This window comes from Pyrgilauda ruficollis, unplaced genomic scaffold (genome assembly GCF_017590135.1).
Source record: "Pyrgilauda ruficollis isolate IOZ18807 unplaced genomic scaffold, ASM1759013v1 scaffold42, whole genome shotgun sequence".
Lineage (NCBI taxonomy): Eukaryota > Metazoa > Chordata > Aves > Passeriformes > Passeridae > Pyrgilauda > Pyrgilauda ruficollis.
In genome coordinates this window covers 2457674-2474001 of record NW_024525712.1, presented here as the reverse complement: position 1 = coordinate 2474001, position 16328 = coordinate 2457674, and the positions used below count along the sequence as shown (strand labels likewise).

Below are 16328 nucleotides of genomic sequence, written 5' to 3'. Positions count from 1 at the left end.
AAGGATGTAAAACTTCAGAGTTCACAATCAATTAAGATGCAAATTCATAGGCAAACAGTTACTCATTAGTGCTTAAGACAAAAAGACAAAGTAACAAAACAGCAGATGCATTCATGCTTTAAGACAATACTTACAAACTTAAAGATGATGACAACAAGGATGCTAACAGAAAGAAAAAAAGACTCAGATTGAAAAAGACTAATTTATGATGACCTGAACAGAAAGTCTTACCATGCTCCTGAACAGGTGCCAGTCACCAAAATTCATGTTCATTTCTTTTTTCAGTTCATCAATGTTGCACTGAGCCAAGACACGGCCATTTATATTTGCCTAAAAAAATAAATAATGTAAATTATGGGTACAAGAATAACGGCACGGCAGTAACAGACTAAAAAGGTAGATGTAAGGCTGAATGCAGACTGCTAGTGAAATTTCCCAAAGTAACTATTATGTCAAATTCTATATAAAACCGTATGTTTTTATAGAAGTATATTTAGTGATAATTGCTGATGGACAAAAAACACCTATGTGTCATGGAAAAAAAATGGAAATATTAAACACATTAAAAATGTGTATAAAAAAGGCAAATATACAGACATAAGGAAATAACATGTAAGTGGTGGAAAAATTCAGGGACAGTAAGCCTTACTGATCTGCTTACATTTCTCCAACTTAGGACAGAAATGGACTGCAGATACCCAAGCATTTGAAGATAATCAGACAATGAAGTCCCAGGCAGCATCTGACCCCTGGCTTGAGGCATCTAAGATCAAGTACTACCTCCATTAAGTTCCCTCTCTGCATGAAACAGGCTTACATTCCTCCCATCATCAGAAATTCCCAGGGATAGAAGATTAGACATCTTTCTAATGTTCATCGTCAATCAGAGATCAACACAGAAGTGCTTAAACAAGATCTATATTCTAGAAAGGTGATTCCTCACACTCGACATGTTTATATAGTGCTGAACTTCCAGGAGCACCAAATTCAACACAGAACCATTTTCATTACATAACAGCGAGAGGTATTTCTCTTTATACCATGTATCAGTGTATGGACAGAATGTAAAAGAGGAACCATGTCTTAGGAGAGCAGCCAGAAAATGGAAGACCCAAATTATGAGCTCTGCTTATACTGAGGGATCTCAATGGTTTTGTACCCATATCCCAGCAAATGGTCTTAGTCAAACCAGGAAATTTGAGCCATTTTCTTCCTTCTTTTTTCATTATATCCCTTGTAAGAAATGCAAGAATATAAATAAAAGGAATCTCATTAGAGGTAATTGATGAGCAAATCCTTCTTTCACTGTGGAGCAAAGGAAGCAACTAAAATTTTTTGCAGCTTCATTTAATGACCTGCAATCTAACATCCTACTTCTTGCTTTAAGTAACTTCGCTCAAGCTTCCTATGATAAACCTGTCTCTTAATTCTTGAATCAAATCCTTCCTGTATTATTTAAGATATGATAGGTTCCAGGACAAAGCGAGCTCAGCAAAAACACTAATGACAACCTTCACATTTTTCCCTTCTTTCTTTGCAAAAAAGAGCACACAGAATGGTGAAAAAAGGGTTAAAGAGCAAAAAACAATTCAGTGTTAATGTATCTATCGCAGAAAAGAGGAGAGACAGAAAAATACACAGTGACCTTTTTCTGAAGCAAATAGATGTGGACTGTGATAAAGAAATGGAACCATCTTCACCACTCATTTACAACAGATGTGCCAATTTTTCACAGAGAAAAAAAAAAATGGATATTGCTTCCTAGATACAGAACACATTTGAAACCCTTTCTCATTTTTTCATTACGCATGGCAATTTTGAAAACATTTTTCTTGCTTCATTTCTCAGAATAACCAGTCTCATCAGCATTTATATTTCTGAGTGTTTGTCCTCTTCAACAGAGAAATGAATGCTTGTATTAAAATGTCCCCCAAACTTGTCATGCACAGAACTTAGGATGTTATTTTAACATTTGACATATTTAAATAAACATTTTCAAGAAAAGAGGTAACTAAACATTTTCCTCTCCTTGTGTATCTCCATGTTTAGGAACTAAACACATTAATGAAATTCAGCTGATACCTTTTTTATAGTTGCAGAGTACTGAGGTAGCATGCTCTGGTCCAGACCATCTATCTGCTTTAGCTTCTCACACACAGCTTCCACACTCATTGTGCTCAGAGATACATGGGATACTCCTGTGGCTGACCCTGTGCCTGCTCCCTGTAAGTGAGAAAACGTGCACATAAGACTTGCTCCAGTACTCAGTACACCCAGAAATTCACAATACACACTAACACAAATCGAGCTGTGTTCAATTTTATTTTAAAATTAAGAGATGAGAATATCAATGCACAGGCATTTTTAATTACTATCAGAATATCTATATATTGGGAAATATTCATTATATATATTTATAGGAGAAAAAAATCAGCACCTTGAGTCCTGTCTTTGTGACAAAAAACCTCTCTTACATAATTTTAAGTAAAGAAACATAAAAATCAGAAATATTAAGTACAGGTTAATCAATTTGCAATGCAGTTTCACTCACAAGTTTTCCCCTAACTTTAGTAGTTACTTTGCTTTTGGGATGTTTGGGGTTTTTTCTCAAATAATGCCGATAACAACTTAGATTTTTCCGTCTTAAAATCTCCTGGTTTATTATCAGACAAAGATGACCTAAAACTCAGACACTCACAACAAAGATAACTCCTCAGCTACTTGGATTAATTGGGTAATTTTAACAATATCTGTTCATTTTGCAAAGGTTCCTTCATCTCTATTTATGCAAGATCAGCCAAGGGACTGTGTACCACAGTACTGAAACAGCAGCACTGCAAATGCCCTACAGGTTACTATGAGGATGCTTCATGTACCCCAATGCTGGGCAAGGTTCAGGTAGAAATTATTTATAATTCAGCTCTGTAACACAAGAGTTGTCATGTTAATGTTGCTAGATTCTGGGAGTTTCAAAGAAAAGGTGTAAAACTAAAACAAATGCATCTGCAGGTAGACAGTATATTAAGGCAGTATGTTCTTTAAAATAAAACACATTCCCCCTGGATGGGAAACCTATGCAGTTACAGTCGTGATTCCAAATTCCAAAAAGCAAAATTAGAATCAGTTCTACTAGTTAAAAAATGTTTGTATGCTCTCCACTTGTGAGGGAGGTTGCACCTTCCCTTTTTTCTTAACATGAAGATTTGGATGCAGCATTGTAGACTGTGCATCGAACAGCTCATTTTGGGAAGATGCAAAAGAGCTTCTAAGCTACAGAGGTCATCATCACATGCACAAGCCCTGGGACGTAAAAGTGCATTTTGACTATCCAGGTAATCAAGTGTTATTATATTCCTCAAATCACCAATGAAGACTGGTTTTGGAGTTGTAATATTGTCTCCCATTTTTATTTAATTATTTGGAAGATGTTTAATCTTTCAGAATTTATACAAATTACTAAATAAATTACTAAACTACTAGATCCCAATCCCTGTGAAAACCCAGAGTTATCACAGAGAATGCCATTAACCTTATCTGAATTATCTAAACCAGGGTATTTACAAAGAATTTATTCAACTAGTAATTCCAAGGCAGCAATCCAAAACTCCATTATCTACTAGCTCAGAGTTATTTCTGACTTATTTCTATCAAAGATATCCTGATCTGGGGAGCTAGGCACACTCCTCACCTAAGCTACTCTGAGTTTCAAAGTTTAGGTAACATTACATGTAATTGCCCCAAAGTTCTCCACCAGATGTCCTTGAAATGGACTTTAAAGTGTGTAACTATCAGCTTCATTTGGGAACACTACTGGGGGTTGTAGGGAATTTGAGCCTGGCAGTTCACACACTTGCCTGGAAATAGCTGGGGCACCAATCTTTGTTTCTTTAATAATTCCTAATTTTTTTTTAATGTCATGTCAATTTGATAATAAATAAACAAAGGATATATCCCATTTTCTGGGAAGGCAATCTACCTAAATTACTGCAGAAAAATTCAACATTTTAGTTCCACTTCAGTCTAGGCACTTAACCGAGGGTTTGGTAATCCTTTAGAGGACATGCCAGCTACATTTCAGATGTATTTCAATGTCTCCCTAATTAGGTACCTACAATACCCAATTAGTTATCATATAGGCATCTAAAGGACAAATTTTAGGTCTGAATTTAGTCTGATTTTTAGCACATCTAAAATCTGTATCATGTCAAGGATATAAGCCAATCACCAAAATGATGAAAATGACAGAATGAAGCTTCACCCATAATCTATTTATCATGTACCTCTTTTATGAACATCTTTAATTTTCCTCTTTAAGAGATCACTGTGGGTTTTTCTTCAGAATACCAGTTTGATCCATTACTTCCTCATAAACACACTATTTACTATTGGCATGAGTTAGATAATATACCAACAAAGATAAGATACTAAGTTAATTCAAATCTTAATTATTTTTTGAAAGAAGGCTTATCAATTAAAATAAAAGAAACTGTTATAGCCAAAATTACTTTGTGGCACCACTAAAATAAACTGTCCCCAAGCAACATATGTTAGCAATTGCCTTTGTTCTCAGAATCTATTAAATACATCATCTATGATACACCCAGAAATAAATGAAGAAAAGTTTTAAACACTTCTAATTTAACAGATTCTCATTCAGATCAAAATATTTTTCTAACAATCAAGGACAAGCAATTCTTTCTGCATGCATTAAGACCTAGTTTAGAAACTCTGCTTTCAGTGTATAAAAAGATACATAAAAGCTGAAATATTTAGACTATTTTTGTTAAAGTGTGAACTGTTTGAAATAGATGCACATTAATCCAAATCATTCTTTATGAAAAGCACTCTCTGAAGAATAAGTAATGTAATAGCTTTAGGGATATTGTCATCATGTAAGTGAATTAAAACTGTACTTAAACTGACACATTTTTCAGCCTTAGTGGTTTTGTTAGAGATGCTTAGAGAACATTAGTCTGAAAAGTATTTGCCATGCAAAAGCTAAAAGCAGCTTGTCAAAACAAACCTCAAGGCTAGTAATGAGCATTAGTTTACAGACAGCCCAGCATGAAGCACCAGTATGATAGCTTCTGGAATGATTCTGAAACAACTGAATGAGAATTCACACGAAGTGGCTGTACCTGTCTGTTTTTGTTTAACTCAGACTTACACAGCTTTGAGAAAAGGACAAAACAGAATTAAAAAAAAACAACAGCTTAAAGTGACATCACAAAGGTTGAACATACAGAGAACATGCTTTGAAGTAAACAGGAAATCAGGGTTAGGATAGACACAGAGTATTTTCATAATGTGATGAAACTTTTAAAACAGGTCTTCAAAATATACATTTAGGATATGCTATACAAATACTGTTTTCATGAGCAGACTCTTCTGTTTTGCATTTGTAAAAAAACCACTTGCTATATGCTGTTTTGCATAAAGGTTTTAGATTATGTTTCTGACAGAAAATCCTCCTTTTAATGAAACATTCTCCTGCCATCTCAAGATCACATTATACTACCAATATACCTCAAATAACTTTTCAAACTTCTATCTAACCAAATCTGCCCACACACCTCGCCCCCACCCCCCCAAAAAAGCCCCAAAAACAAAACAGCACCACCCACAGAATAGAAAAGTTATTTCTTATAAGCACAAGTATTCAAAGCACAAAAATGCTACACAAAAGCACTGGAAAATCTGTAAGAAAACTCCCATGCCATATATTTTCATTCATGCTCAAACTTTTGAAAAGTACTTCCAGTTTCTTAAGAAGTACTCTATGTTAATCTATACTACATGCTCTGGTCCACATTAGTCCTCATTCAAAGCAAACCTAATTCTACATCTTAATGAATTATATGTTCAGTGCAGTATGAAAAAATGTATTTAAACAAAGTAATTATATTGGAACAAGCCACCTCCTAAGAAGTCAAAATTAACAATGCAAACTAAAGCACAAAATCCAGTTTATGACAGATAAGCACTCCTAATGCTAGTTTGATTTCTAACATAAAAGGGGATTCTGTGAACCATTCCATGTTACCATTCCATGACCGGTAACACTGCAATCTACCTACAAACTCGTCAAAAGGGCATTCTAGAAGTTTTTGCAGTTATTCAGAAATAAGCATTTGTACAGTAAAACCAGCAGAAATGCATGTTTGTCTCCATCACAGTAGACAAAGGCCAGCATCTTAAGACTATTTTCATTAGAGATTCAAGCTGATAACCAAGAATTTGCAATGCACCTTCATGCTGATACAACTAAATAGATGGTATTTGGTCAACTTACCAGTTTGACATCTATGTTTTGATCCATTCAGCAAAGAAAGTATACTATGGTCTGAGACAGACAAGTTTTATCATCAGCAACAGAATCTAAGTATAGAAGGTGGCTAAAGTAAAATGCTTGATACAGGATGACTATACTCAAAATATTCCTGATTTTTATTAAGCTAACCTAGACTTACACAGATATTATGAGACTAATGATGGTGGTCTGGAATTTCAGAACTTGGTCACTCCAACATCAGACTGACAACAACAGCAGACCCATAACTAGATCACGTAACAGCCTCCACACAGCTCTGTCAACTCATGCAATAAGGAGAAATTATGATCTGTATGAAAAAAAAATTATACTCCTGAGTAATCCTGGTTTTTTGCCCTGTTATGACTCAAACATTCAAAACAATGATTATTCTCTATTTTACACAGGAGTTGCAACATTTCTGGCTCCTTGCCAGTTTAGCATGAAAGACAATTTTGATTCTACATGCTCCTCTTGTTTTCAATCACCAAACCAATTACACATCTTGGTGTTCATTAACTACTTTGTGCAGTTCTTTTTTTGTTTATTTAATTACTTTGCATGCACCAAACCATTTAATAAGTTGGATCACTTATATAGTAGCAACGACCCATCAATTAAGAGCTACCCAAATAGCTGGATGAAATTATTGTACCCATCATCTACAGATAATTGTAGCACATAAAACAATTATAATATTGTTTCCTTTCATGGAAAATTCAATAAAGCTCATAAAAGATTTGGATTTAGAGTAGATGAAACCCTGACATCACATATCATATCCTGACTAACAACCTTCTTGTCAACTTACCAAGAGACTTTAAAAAAAATTCAAAGTTTTAGATTTACATCATTGTAACAGTGCTAAGTCTTACAAAAATGTATGATCTGTTATGTTGCATTACAGACTCACGACAGTATAAATTAAATTAAAAAACAGATCTAACAAAATCTTCCATTATCATTATTTCAATGATAATGAAATATTTCAATATTTTTTAATGTTATAATTCATGTATTTTCTTAATTAGAGGCAATAGGTTACTTAACTTACAGGCATCTTTTAAACTGCTGTTTGAAGCTGCATCTAAATGTGCAGTAAGATAAACACTCAGCAGCCAGCAGAAGAGGCACCCAGTTCCAATTCTGCTGCTGAAACTCATTCACTACTTTGCCCCAAGACTAAATCCCACTTTTCCAGGCTTGTGTGCCTTGTCACACTCAGAGAGACACACAATCCTCAGCCATCATGCCAATACTTTTGAGAAAGTCCTTAATTTTCCTTGCACTGGCAAGTCTCAAAGGTCTGGGAAAAGAATGGGATAATGAGATAAAGAATCAAACACAAGGATGGCATTTCCAAAGGAAAACTTACTCCAAAGTCATTCCTTCACACAAGGTCAAAAATGACTTGGGAGAGAAACTTAGCATACCTTTTCCATTGCACTGCACATATGTGGTTTCTCAGTGAAAGTTATATACATTTAGACAGAGTTTGGAATCTGTGTGGGATTTGATTGTTTTTTCATTGCACAACAGTAGAAAGACATTTTTGTAATTATTTACTAAAAGAAAAAGAAAATGCAATCCAACTATAATTTTTGCCAGCAACTATTGGCAACAAATATTAAGAGAATCATGACAGTCACATTAAACTCTTTGTCTCGGTATAAAACATGATTACCATAATTAGACTTAAAACATATACCATAAAGATGGCATCCTAAGTATGAATACTTAGGATAAAACAAGTCATAGAAAAGGTAACTGTTAACATTCTGACTCAAGAATAAGCTTATGATCAGCAATGTTTTATTTTTCCATTTCTATCAAAGCTGTCTTATACTGTGTTACCTGCAATAGCTTTGCAGGTAGAAGTAGGTTTGGGAGAGAGTTGACTGAAGCAGAAAAACACAATTACTTCTAAAACTTAAGCACTGAATGACCAGCTGTCATTCTACACTCTGCTCAGCTACCACGACACTTGACTGAAAGCTCACCACAGCTACTGAGAAAGGCAAGGGGAAAACTACAGGGGGAAACAGAGTACATCTTACAAGTGAAATATTAGCTTTTAAATTCATTCACGAACTACATTAGTTTTCAACTACTCTATTTGCCCACCAAAGCCACTGATGCAGTGTTAGTGAACTGCAGTTATGATTAATGCAGACTCATTACTGCTGAAAAAGCAATGAGATGCTAAAATTTCCACACCACATGACTACTCGTTTACCATTGAGGGGTCTGTGGGTGAAGGAAGCCCCTCATCAGCATCCTCCTTGATAACATCCTAACAACAACAAAATATTATGGTTTGGGTAAAATGATCAAGGGCTCAACAAAAATTATGAAGTAAACAGTGAATGAGAATGATCTCATAATAATACACAATTCAACAGAAACACATTTGTTTTCTTTAAGTGATTAAAGCTTTTACCACCTTTTAACAGCCTTGCTCATTGTATCAATACCCTAGAATTAAAGTGACCAACAAGTGAGGCTTTTACTTTTTTATCTTTCCTTAGTTCATAATTCCATTTGAACAGCCATCTGTCAGTAAAACAAATACTGTTAAATAGGAAGTTTATTTTTCTATAGTGAGCTAGAAAATGTCCTTCTAATGGGTAAAATTGAATTATATGTACTTGCAAAAACACTTAAGATAAAATGTATTTTGTTTTACTCAGATATTGAAAATATTTCTTTTAATATTTAAATTTAATCTTCCGGTTTCTAGTATTTTTTACAACATTAAAGGACGTAATTTTATCTTCTACAGAGACAAAGAATTTGTGACATATTATTAAAAAAAATTGAACATAAATTTACAAGTAGCACTCATTTTATTACATCACTACATCTATTTTGGTACTATAGTACAGTTGACATTTTCATTAATATATTTTTGCCAGTATCACAGGTCATTCTCCTCTAATTTTTATACATGGATGCTAGAATTGGTTTTCCTCTGTAAGGAATTTCTAAAGTTAAAACAAAATACATTTACATTACATGTTAGTAACACCTTTGCTTAAAATAATTATAATATAAAGCTTATACTTGTCTAACAGAGAATCATCATTAATAACCTTCAATTTCATTACTCACTATATTTATTGTCTAGGTTAGTATTTGAAATTACCCTTCAAAATACTTACTAGGCCATTGTTCTGATCTCTGGACAAACTCGTTTTTAGTGGTGGACGTGAGATGAGATGAGAACTGCCAGGGTAATACCTTGGCATGTAAAGATATGGGGCAAAGAATGGCTATGAAAAAAAAAAGGTGTAACAAAAAAGGGACAAACAATTACACAAATCAAAATGTAATAATAAAATAAAAATCATTACAACAAAACACATCCTCTAGTTGAGTTTCATAAAGTAAAAAAGAACAATTACTAATAGTTTTCTTTATTTTTGCATTGAACCATTGAGCAGAATTCAATCAAAAGCTCTGGAGTGAATTCTTCAAAATCACTCCAAATGACCCCTTTTTTTTTCCTCCAAGCCAATGGGTGCTCTGGTATAGTTTTCTGGAGGAACAGAGTCAGAATGGTTTTGGTAGCTACACTCTAACATCTGCTTTCAATATGGGAAAAGGATAATTTAACAATAATTCTGACAATGTCATTCTCTGACCTTCTAAACTAAAAACCAGGTGCTCAGTAAAACTTTGAGTTATTTGTAATAGCCAAGACAATTGCACCAAATAAACAAGTGTGATACATAAGAGCATCACTAGAACTTCCCATATCTATGGCACCCAACCTGGGGGCTTCCACAAACACTAGATTTTATAAACATATGAACAGATACTTATAGCAGACAGTATTGGAGCTTTGTTTTGCTGGAAATACATTATGTATGTTGTTCAATACAAATAACATTTAAGGGACAGTGCTAATTTAGACTTTAGGAAAAGCAGAATTACAGCACTCGTTGCTTTCAACTCATTGCCCAATTCTTAATAAAACTCCTCCCCCCACCCAAAAAAACCCAAAACCTAAAATCCAACAAAACACCATAGAAACCAAAAAAGAAATCTCAAAACAATGGCTGTATTAATGATTTCTGATGTTTCTATGTGTAGCATTTTCAAAACTGTATTATCCAGATACTTCACAAGAGAACATATTATCTGAATTGTGTTTCTGCACATGACAAGATTCTGATTAGTGTACAGCACCAAATTCAATACAGAGTAAATAATTCTATGACTACAGGGAGAATCTATGAAGGAGGAGTAAAATTTGTTGAAGCATTCCACTTTAGATTTGCCAATAAGGACTTTAAAAACTTATGTATTCAGAAGCAGCTCTAAATAACCTGAGAAATTCAAGTTTAATTTTTGAGTATATAATTTCTGTAGATAGCATATGCTACAACTTCAAGCACTTTATGGAAAATGGTTCCATATTCTTAGGTGCTAGAGGTAGATTCTGAGCACTTTCACACAATTACCACAAAAACTTCATATGATTTTCCGACATACGAAGTTACACAATATTCATTGTAACCATTAATCTAAACGGGGGAGTTTGGTTACCCAGCCTTTGCCTTACATTTTTTGACTAGTATAGAATGATGCAGGAAAGTTCACTGAATTAAAACTATTCCACTGTCATAAGGCACATTCTACAAATAATACAAACTTTTTTTTTGGAGAGAGAATAATTTCCAAAAAATACCACAGAATCATTTAATGCCTCAGTTTTTCACTAACAGCCTAAACCATGTGGAAAACCCCCAAGCGTGAAATGCTTAATGATCAGACTGCATTCAAGTGCCCAGCTCTCACTGCAGAGCACACACAGGGAGCTTGCTGGTTGCATGATATCAGACTACAAAGCAATGGAAAAAGTCTGTCCATTAAAGCAATTATCCCACAATCCTCTCATAACTTCTAATCAACGCCTGGGCCCATTTCAGCTACTCCACTGTTTCCCAGTTGTGGAATTAATTCTCCATTACAGGCCAAACACTTCAGACTCAATCTTCATTTGAACTACAATACAGGTATCATGAAAACATGAGATCAATATATATTGGGCATAAACCAGTGCACAGTTGCTCTTCAAGTCTGCAGATTGCCTACAAAGCTTAAGAGATGTAGCAAAACATTATTTGCTCAAGATATCATATCATTTTCTCCTCTTGTAAAAAAAAAAAAAAAAGTATTCACATACCATAATTTCTCGTTCCCACCCAGGAAATCCCAATTAGACTTGTCTACTGCTCTGACCTTCCCTGTAAGAAACATCATCTCCACAATGATCCATGAGAGCAGCAATTTTGAGAAGCTGAACTTGAATTCAGCTTTCAGCCTGGCCATTAGACAGTGGTAAACAACACATGTCCAGCTTAGCCCTATACTGAGAGCCAGAGTGCTAAACTGGAGAGCTTCTAAATGGACCATAATCTTCTCTTTACAGCTAACCAGAGGGAGAACTGGGTTTTAAACCAAAAATTAATAGATTACATCACTGGAAGTTCCAGGTCCATGACATAGGAGAATCTAAAGAAAAAAAGAAGAAACATACATAATAAAAAACCCAGTATTTTCCAAAAATAAAGTCTTTTCCTCAACAGCTCAAGGGGGTTTTTCTTAAGCATAAATTAATGCTTAAAGACAACAGGACAGGAACCATTTACTGGTCAGAATATGGCACATATCCCCAAGAATTGAGGGTGTTTTTGAATAAAATCCCCCCATTTCCACAGAAGTATTTGAATCCATTGTGTTGTGTCATACCAGTATCCAAGACCTCTCAGAAACTTCTACTGGGGTCTATTCTTCAGTTGCTGCTTGTTTTTTTAAATACCATTTTTACAAAAACCTGAGAAATGAAATATGATTGAAAATACTGAAGAAAACAGTTTTTCAGGATGAATTTTCTACTTTTAAAAGCTTCTTATCACTTATCTCAGTATGTGGTACTCATGACAGTACCTTTATGAGTCCAGAGTAATGAATACAGTTCTCTGACAATATTTATTAAGTGACACACTAAAAACAATTATACTTTAGAAGGGTAGTATAAAATTCCAGTGAGAAAGGCCAAAATTAAGTATTTTAGTCTTCAGCAGGCAAAAAAGTAAGCATGTCTGTAAGCCTTAACACAAATGAACAAATAAACTCTTTGTAAGAACAGCTTATGACTCACCAATAATTATTTTTCTAATACTTACTGGAGCCAAAAACCCCAATACAGGTTTCAACAGTTTATCACCCCTGACTTTAAACCTTGTCATGTACAGTAACACAAAACAGGGCAAAACAGACAAAAAATCAGGGCTTCCAACAAAACAGTTACTTGGACTAAGCTGAGATAGTATCAACACAAATATTCATGTGTCAAGCATTTATCAGTGTTCTAAATATATGCTATTTTACGTTATTTTCAACAAAAGAGCATACTGTCACTGTCTTGAAGAATCATTTTAGAATAGATAACTTAAAAAGTTCTGGCCTACATATATATTTTTTCGTTTTGGTTAACAAACACTGATGTATTAATAACTCAATTTACTTTTCACCTTAATAGGTTATATGTTCATCTACAGTCAAATCTACTTAATGTTGAAGCTATTTCCTGTATATAGAAGCACGCTATGACTTTTATCAGCCCTCTGTGTTTTTTTTCATGACAGTACTGCAGAATAAAAAGTTTAAAAAATAAAAAAGTTTGAAAGATAAAGTTTAAAAATACTGAACACATCCCACAAAACCAGAAAGTTTAGACTCTCTTCAACTATACAGTAAAGCACTTAATTCAATTTTCAAGTGAGCCATTCCCAGGACTATATTTTCTGAGGCCCACAAATAGCTCAAAAATGTATGTTTTATGCAGTTGAGGTTAATTCCTTTAAATGAGTACAACACCAGCTTAGGGAAAAGATCACGGAAAAACTTTAAAAAGAGACAAAAGGGAAGACAGACATACATTCTTATAATCTAACTCCCCACTTGAGTTCCTGTATGTTTTAACAAAAGTAACCAAAAAAAGACGGGATCCCTTACAATGTCTGTGAGCATCTGAAAAACTGAGCACAGTTTACCCCCCAAAAAAACCTCCAACAAAACAAAAACAAACAAAAAAACATCAACCCAAAAAGCCCTGCAATATCCTACAAAAGAGCAGCGTCTCAAAATTATTTTGTCTCCTTTGTAATTTGTTTTTCTGATGCCATTTACCATGTTTCTTCCCCAAACAACAGTGACTGAACGTTACTGCAAAATTTGTCAGCTTTTGGACTTTTCACCACTCCTAAATAAAACTTGCATTGGTATTTTAATATTTAATAGATGACATCTGCAGTATTACCAGACTAAATCAGAAGAATGTTAATTGGATCTCGATTATTTACCCGATTGTAAAAGGGATGCTGAGGTCCTGTCATACCACTGTAGTAACTGCTGTGAGGCTGGGGGGACAAAACTCCGCTATTGAAAGGCCCATTGAAAGAGGTGGTAGAAGAGCAAGCTGAGGAAGGCTGACTGAACAGAGATGTTGCTCTAGCAGGGGCCTCATGTAAAGGCAAGGTGGGATAAGGAAGTCCCCCAATATTCATCTGATCTCTTGCAGCACGAACATCTGAAAAATAAATTGGTAACAAGAATATGATTTTGCTTGAAGTACTTGGAAAAGTTTTTATTTGTTTGCCAATTCATTACAGTACATTTTTATATATTTAACTCCAATCAAAACCCATCAAGTAGAATATCAAGAAGGTCAAGTTTCAGCTGGATTTGGTTGATTTCTCTTGATGATCACATCTACACAGGAGTCTTTAGGAAAGTTAGGATGGTTTATCACATAAACTTATATAGCATATTAAATCCCTCTAAACATTTAGATTTTTTTTTAAATGTGGCATAAAGGAACCTAACAGTCACTCTCCAAGACAAGCAGATCCAAGACTGGCCTGCACCATGGCAGAGTGACAAATCCCAGCACACAGGGGCCTCTTCTGATTCACCAGGGACTGTCAATGCTCTTACAGCAGGTGCTACAGAGACCTGGGAGTTCCCAAAGGAAAAAAGGCCCCCAACCAGCCTCAGCCCAGGGAGTGTGACAAGGTAGCCTGAGTGGCCAGGGTGCAGGAAGGGTGCAGTCACCCTAACCAAGAGGTGAGCCCCTTGGTATTCATCATCCTCTTCGAAGGAGCTCAGATATGGCATCCATGCAAGGCACAAACCCACAGTCCTCTGCACTCACCAGAAAGGAAGTGACAACACAGACACACCTCCCATCCAGGTCTCAGGCTGGTGGGGGCAGAGCCTGTCATCCAACGCCTATCAGTGTTGGATGGTAGTAGAGACAACAGATATGTGAGGCATGATCAGGCAGACAACCCTGGTCCAGCCTGGTGCAAGAGTTAAGTAAGGAAGCAGAAAGATTAAGAAGCATGAGAAAGTCAGAGGACAGAGACTGCTGGAATCATGCTCTGGCTTCCCTGAGACAGCCACCAGAAAAAAGCAGAGATCCAGGGGACTCTGTATTCTCCCCATAACAGGCAAAAGGCATCTGCACCAGGGGACATTCATGTTGGACATCGGAAACAATCTGTCCATTGAAAGTCTTACAGAGACGAAGCAGGAACTCCTGAGGTAACAGAATCCAACAGGGAAACACCACCAAAATACTTCAAAAGAATTAAAGGGTGCTCCTCTAAGAAGGTGACACAGCTGACAGCCCAGCTGAGGTGCTTCTACCTCAGTACACACAGACTGGGCAACTAACAGCAGGAGCTGGAAGCCACCGTGCTGCCACAAAGCTGTGACCTAGCTGCCATTCCAGAAACTTGGTGCACGAATCCTATGACTGGAGTACAACTATTGATGGTTGCAGGCTGTTCAAACAGGACAGGAGAGGAAGGAGGGGAGGAGAGGTTGACCTCTACATCAAGAGATGGAGAGACTACAAATTCTTAAAAACAGTAGCAAGGAGGACCTCAGGAACTAGCGACCTGTCAGTCTCACCTCTGTGCCTCTGAAGATCATGGACCAGGATGGTCTGGCTGTTACAGCAAAACTATTAAGCGAAACTGAATGGTCTCTTACTGAAGTCAAATCAGACAATCTGAAGGTATGATTTGATGAACAAATGAGCGTCCTGTGTGACATGCCAAGTGGCTCTACTTAAAATAAATAACAGATTTGTCATTTTCCATTTATTTGAAAGCATACTCACCTGCAATGATTTCTCGTAGCTTGGGATCCAAGTTCACTGTACAAGGCAAAAAGGTTCTTACATCACGTGCAACAAGGACAGGTGTTCGTGAGGATAAAAATACTTCAAAGTTCCGTATATCTGCATCAATTTCAAGTAGAGGTTCAACATCTTTAGTTGTAGGAATATTCTTTGAAATTCTGGGGGGTGAAATTAGATACATCATAAACCATATTTATTAGAGTATGACTTCAGTTTACAAAGTAATATTCTAGGGTGAAATACTAGTACACTTGCACCCACTCTCCCTGCTCTCTGAAAAATAAGAGAACCCATAAAAAGCTGTGCTGTCTGAAGAAAGAGCAATGTAACACTTTCTAATATGCAAAAAACTTCAGACTGTTGAACAATCTGAACTAATGGTATGCTCCAGAGAAATGCTGAGGAAGCCATACATCAGTAATGTCAAATCCCAAGTAAGGAGAAGTTAATATTTGTGAACTTTAACCCCAAACATCTATTCAAATTCCTATACCCAATTCAGAAATTCCATGGGAAAAACAATCTCATTCTGAAACTAACTTTTTGTAACAGGAACAGGCATCTTAGAAGTTGATCAAAATCTAACTGTGCATTCATTGTAAAAAGTGGGAAAACAACCACTTGCTTTCAAGCAATTCACCTTCTAAGAAAAAGCCACAAACAAATGAAAACAACAAAACCATGAGACATGATCAGTGTAAGGGACTGTTCATGCATTATGACTATTGTCAAGCAACAGTGGGGGTTTTGTGAGCAGTGGTATAAAGGGGAGTTTCAGAAAGGAACAAGTAGGATTAA

General features: G+C 35.7%; 1 protein-coding gene across 4 annotated transcripts in view; it reads right to left on the bottom strand.

Annotated features, from left to right (window-relative positions):
* The window catches only part of KIDINS220 (kinase D interacting substrate 220), a 71823-nt gene that overhangs the window by 5121 nt on the left and 50374 nt on the right, over positions 1-16328 (bottom strand). For 2 of the 4 annotated variants that reach the window (XM_041477866.1, XM_041477865.1), the window contains exons 23-28: positions 15510-15688; positions 13684-13910; positions 9472-9582; positions 8547-8603; positions 2083-2223; positions 232-330 (exon numbers count right to left, since the gene is read on the bottom strand). In XM_041477866.1, coding sequence (XP_041333800.1) covers positions 232-330; positions 2083-2223; positions 8547-8603; positions 9472-9582; positions 13684-13910; positions 15510-15688 — 814 coding nt within the window. Of the gene's footprint in view, positions 1-231; positions 331-2082; positions 2224-5664; positions 6621-8546; positions 8604-9471; positions 9583-13683; positions 13911-15509; positions 15689-16328 lie in introns of those variants that run through there. The other 2 variants (XM_041477867.1, XM_041477868.1) reach the window with 2 other exon arrangements.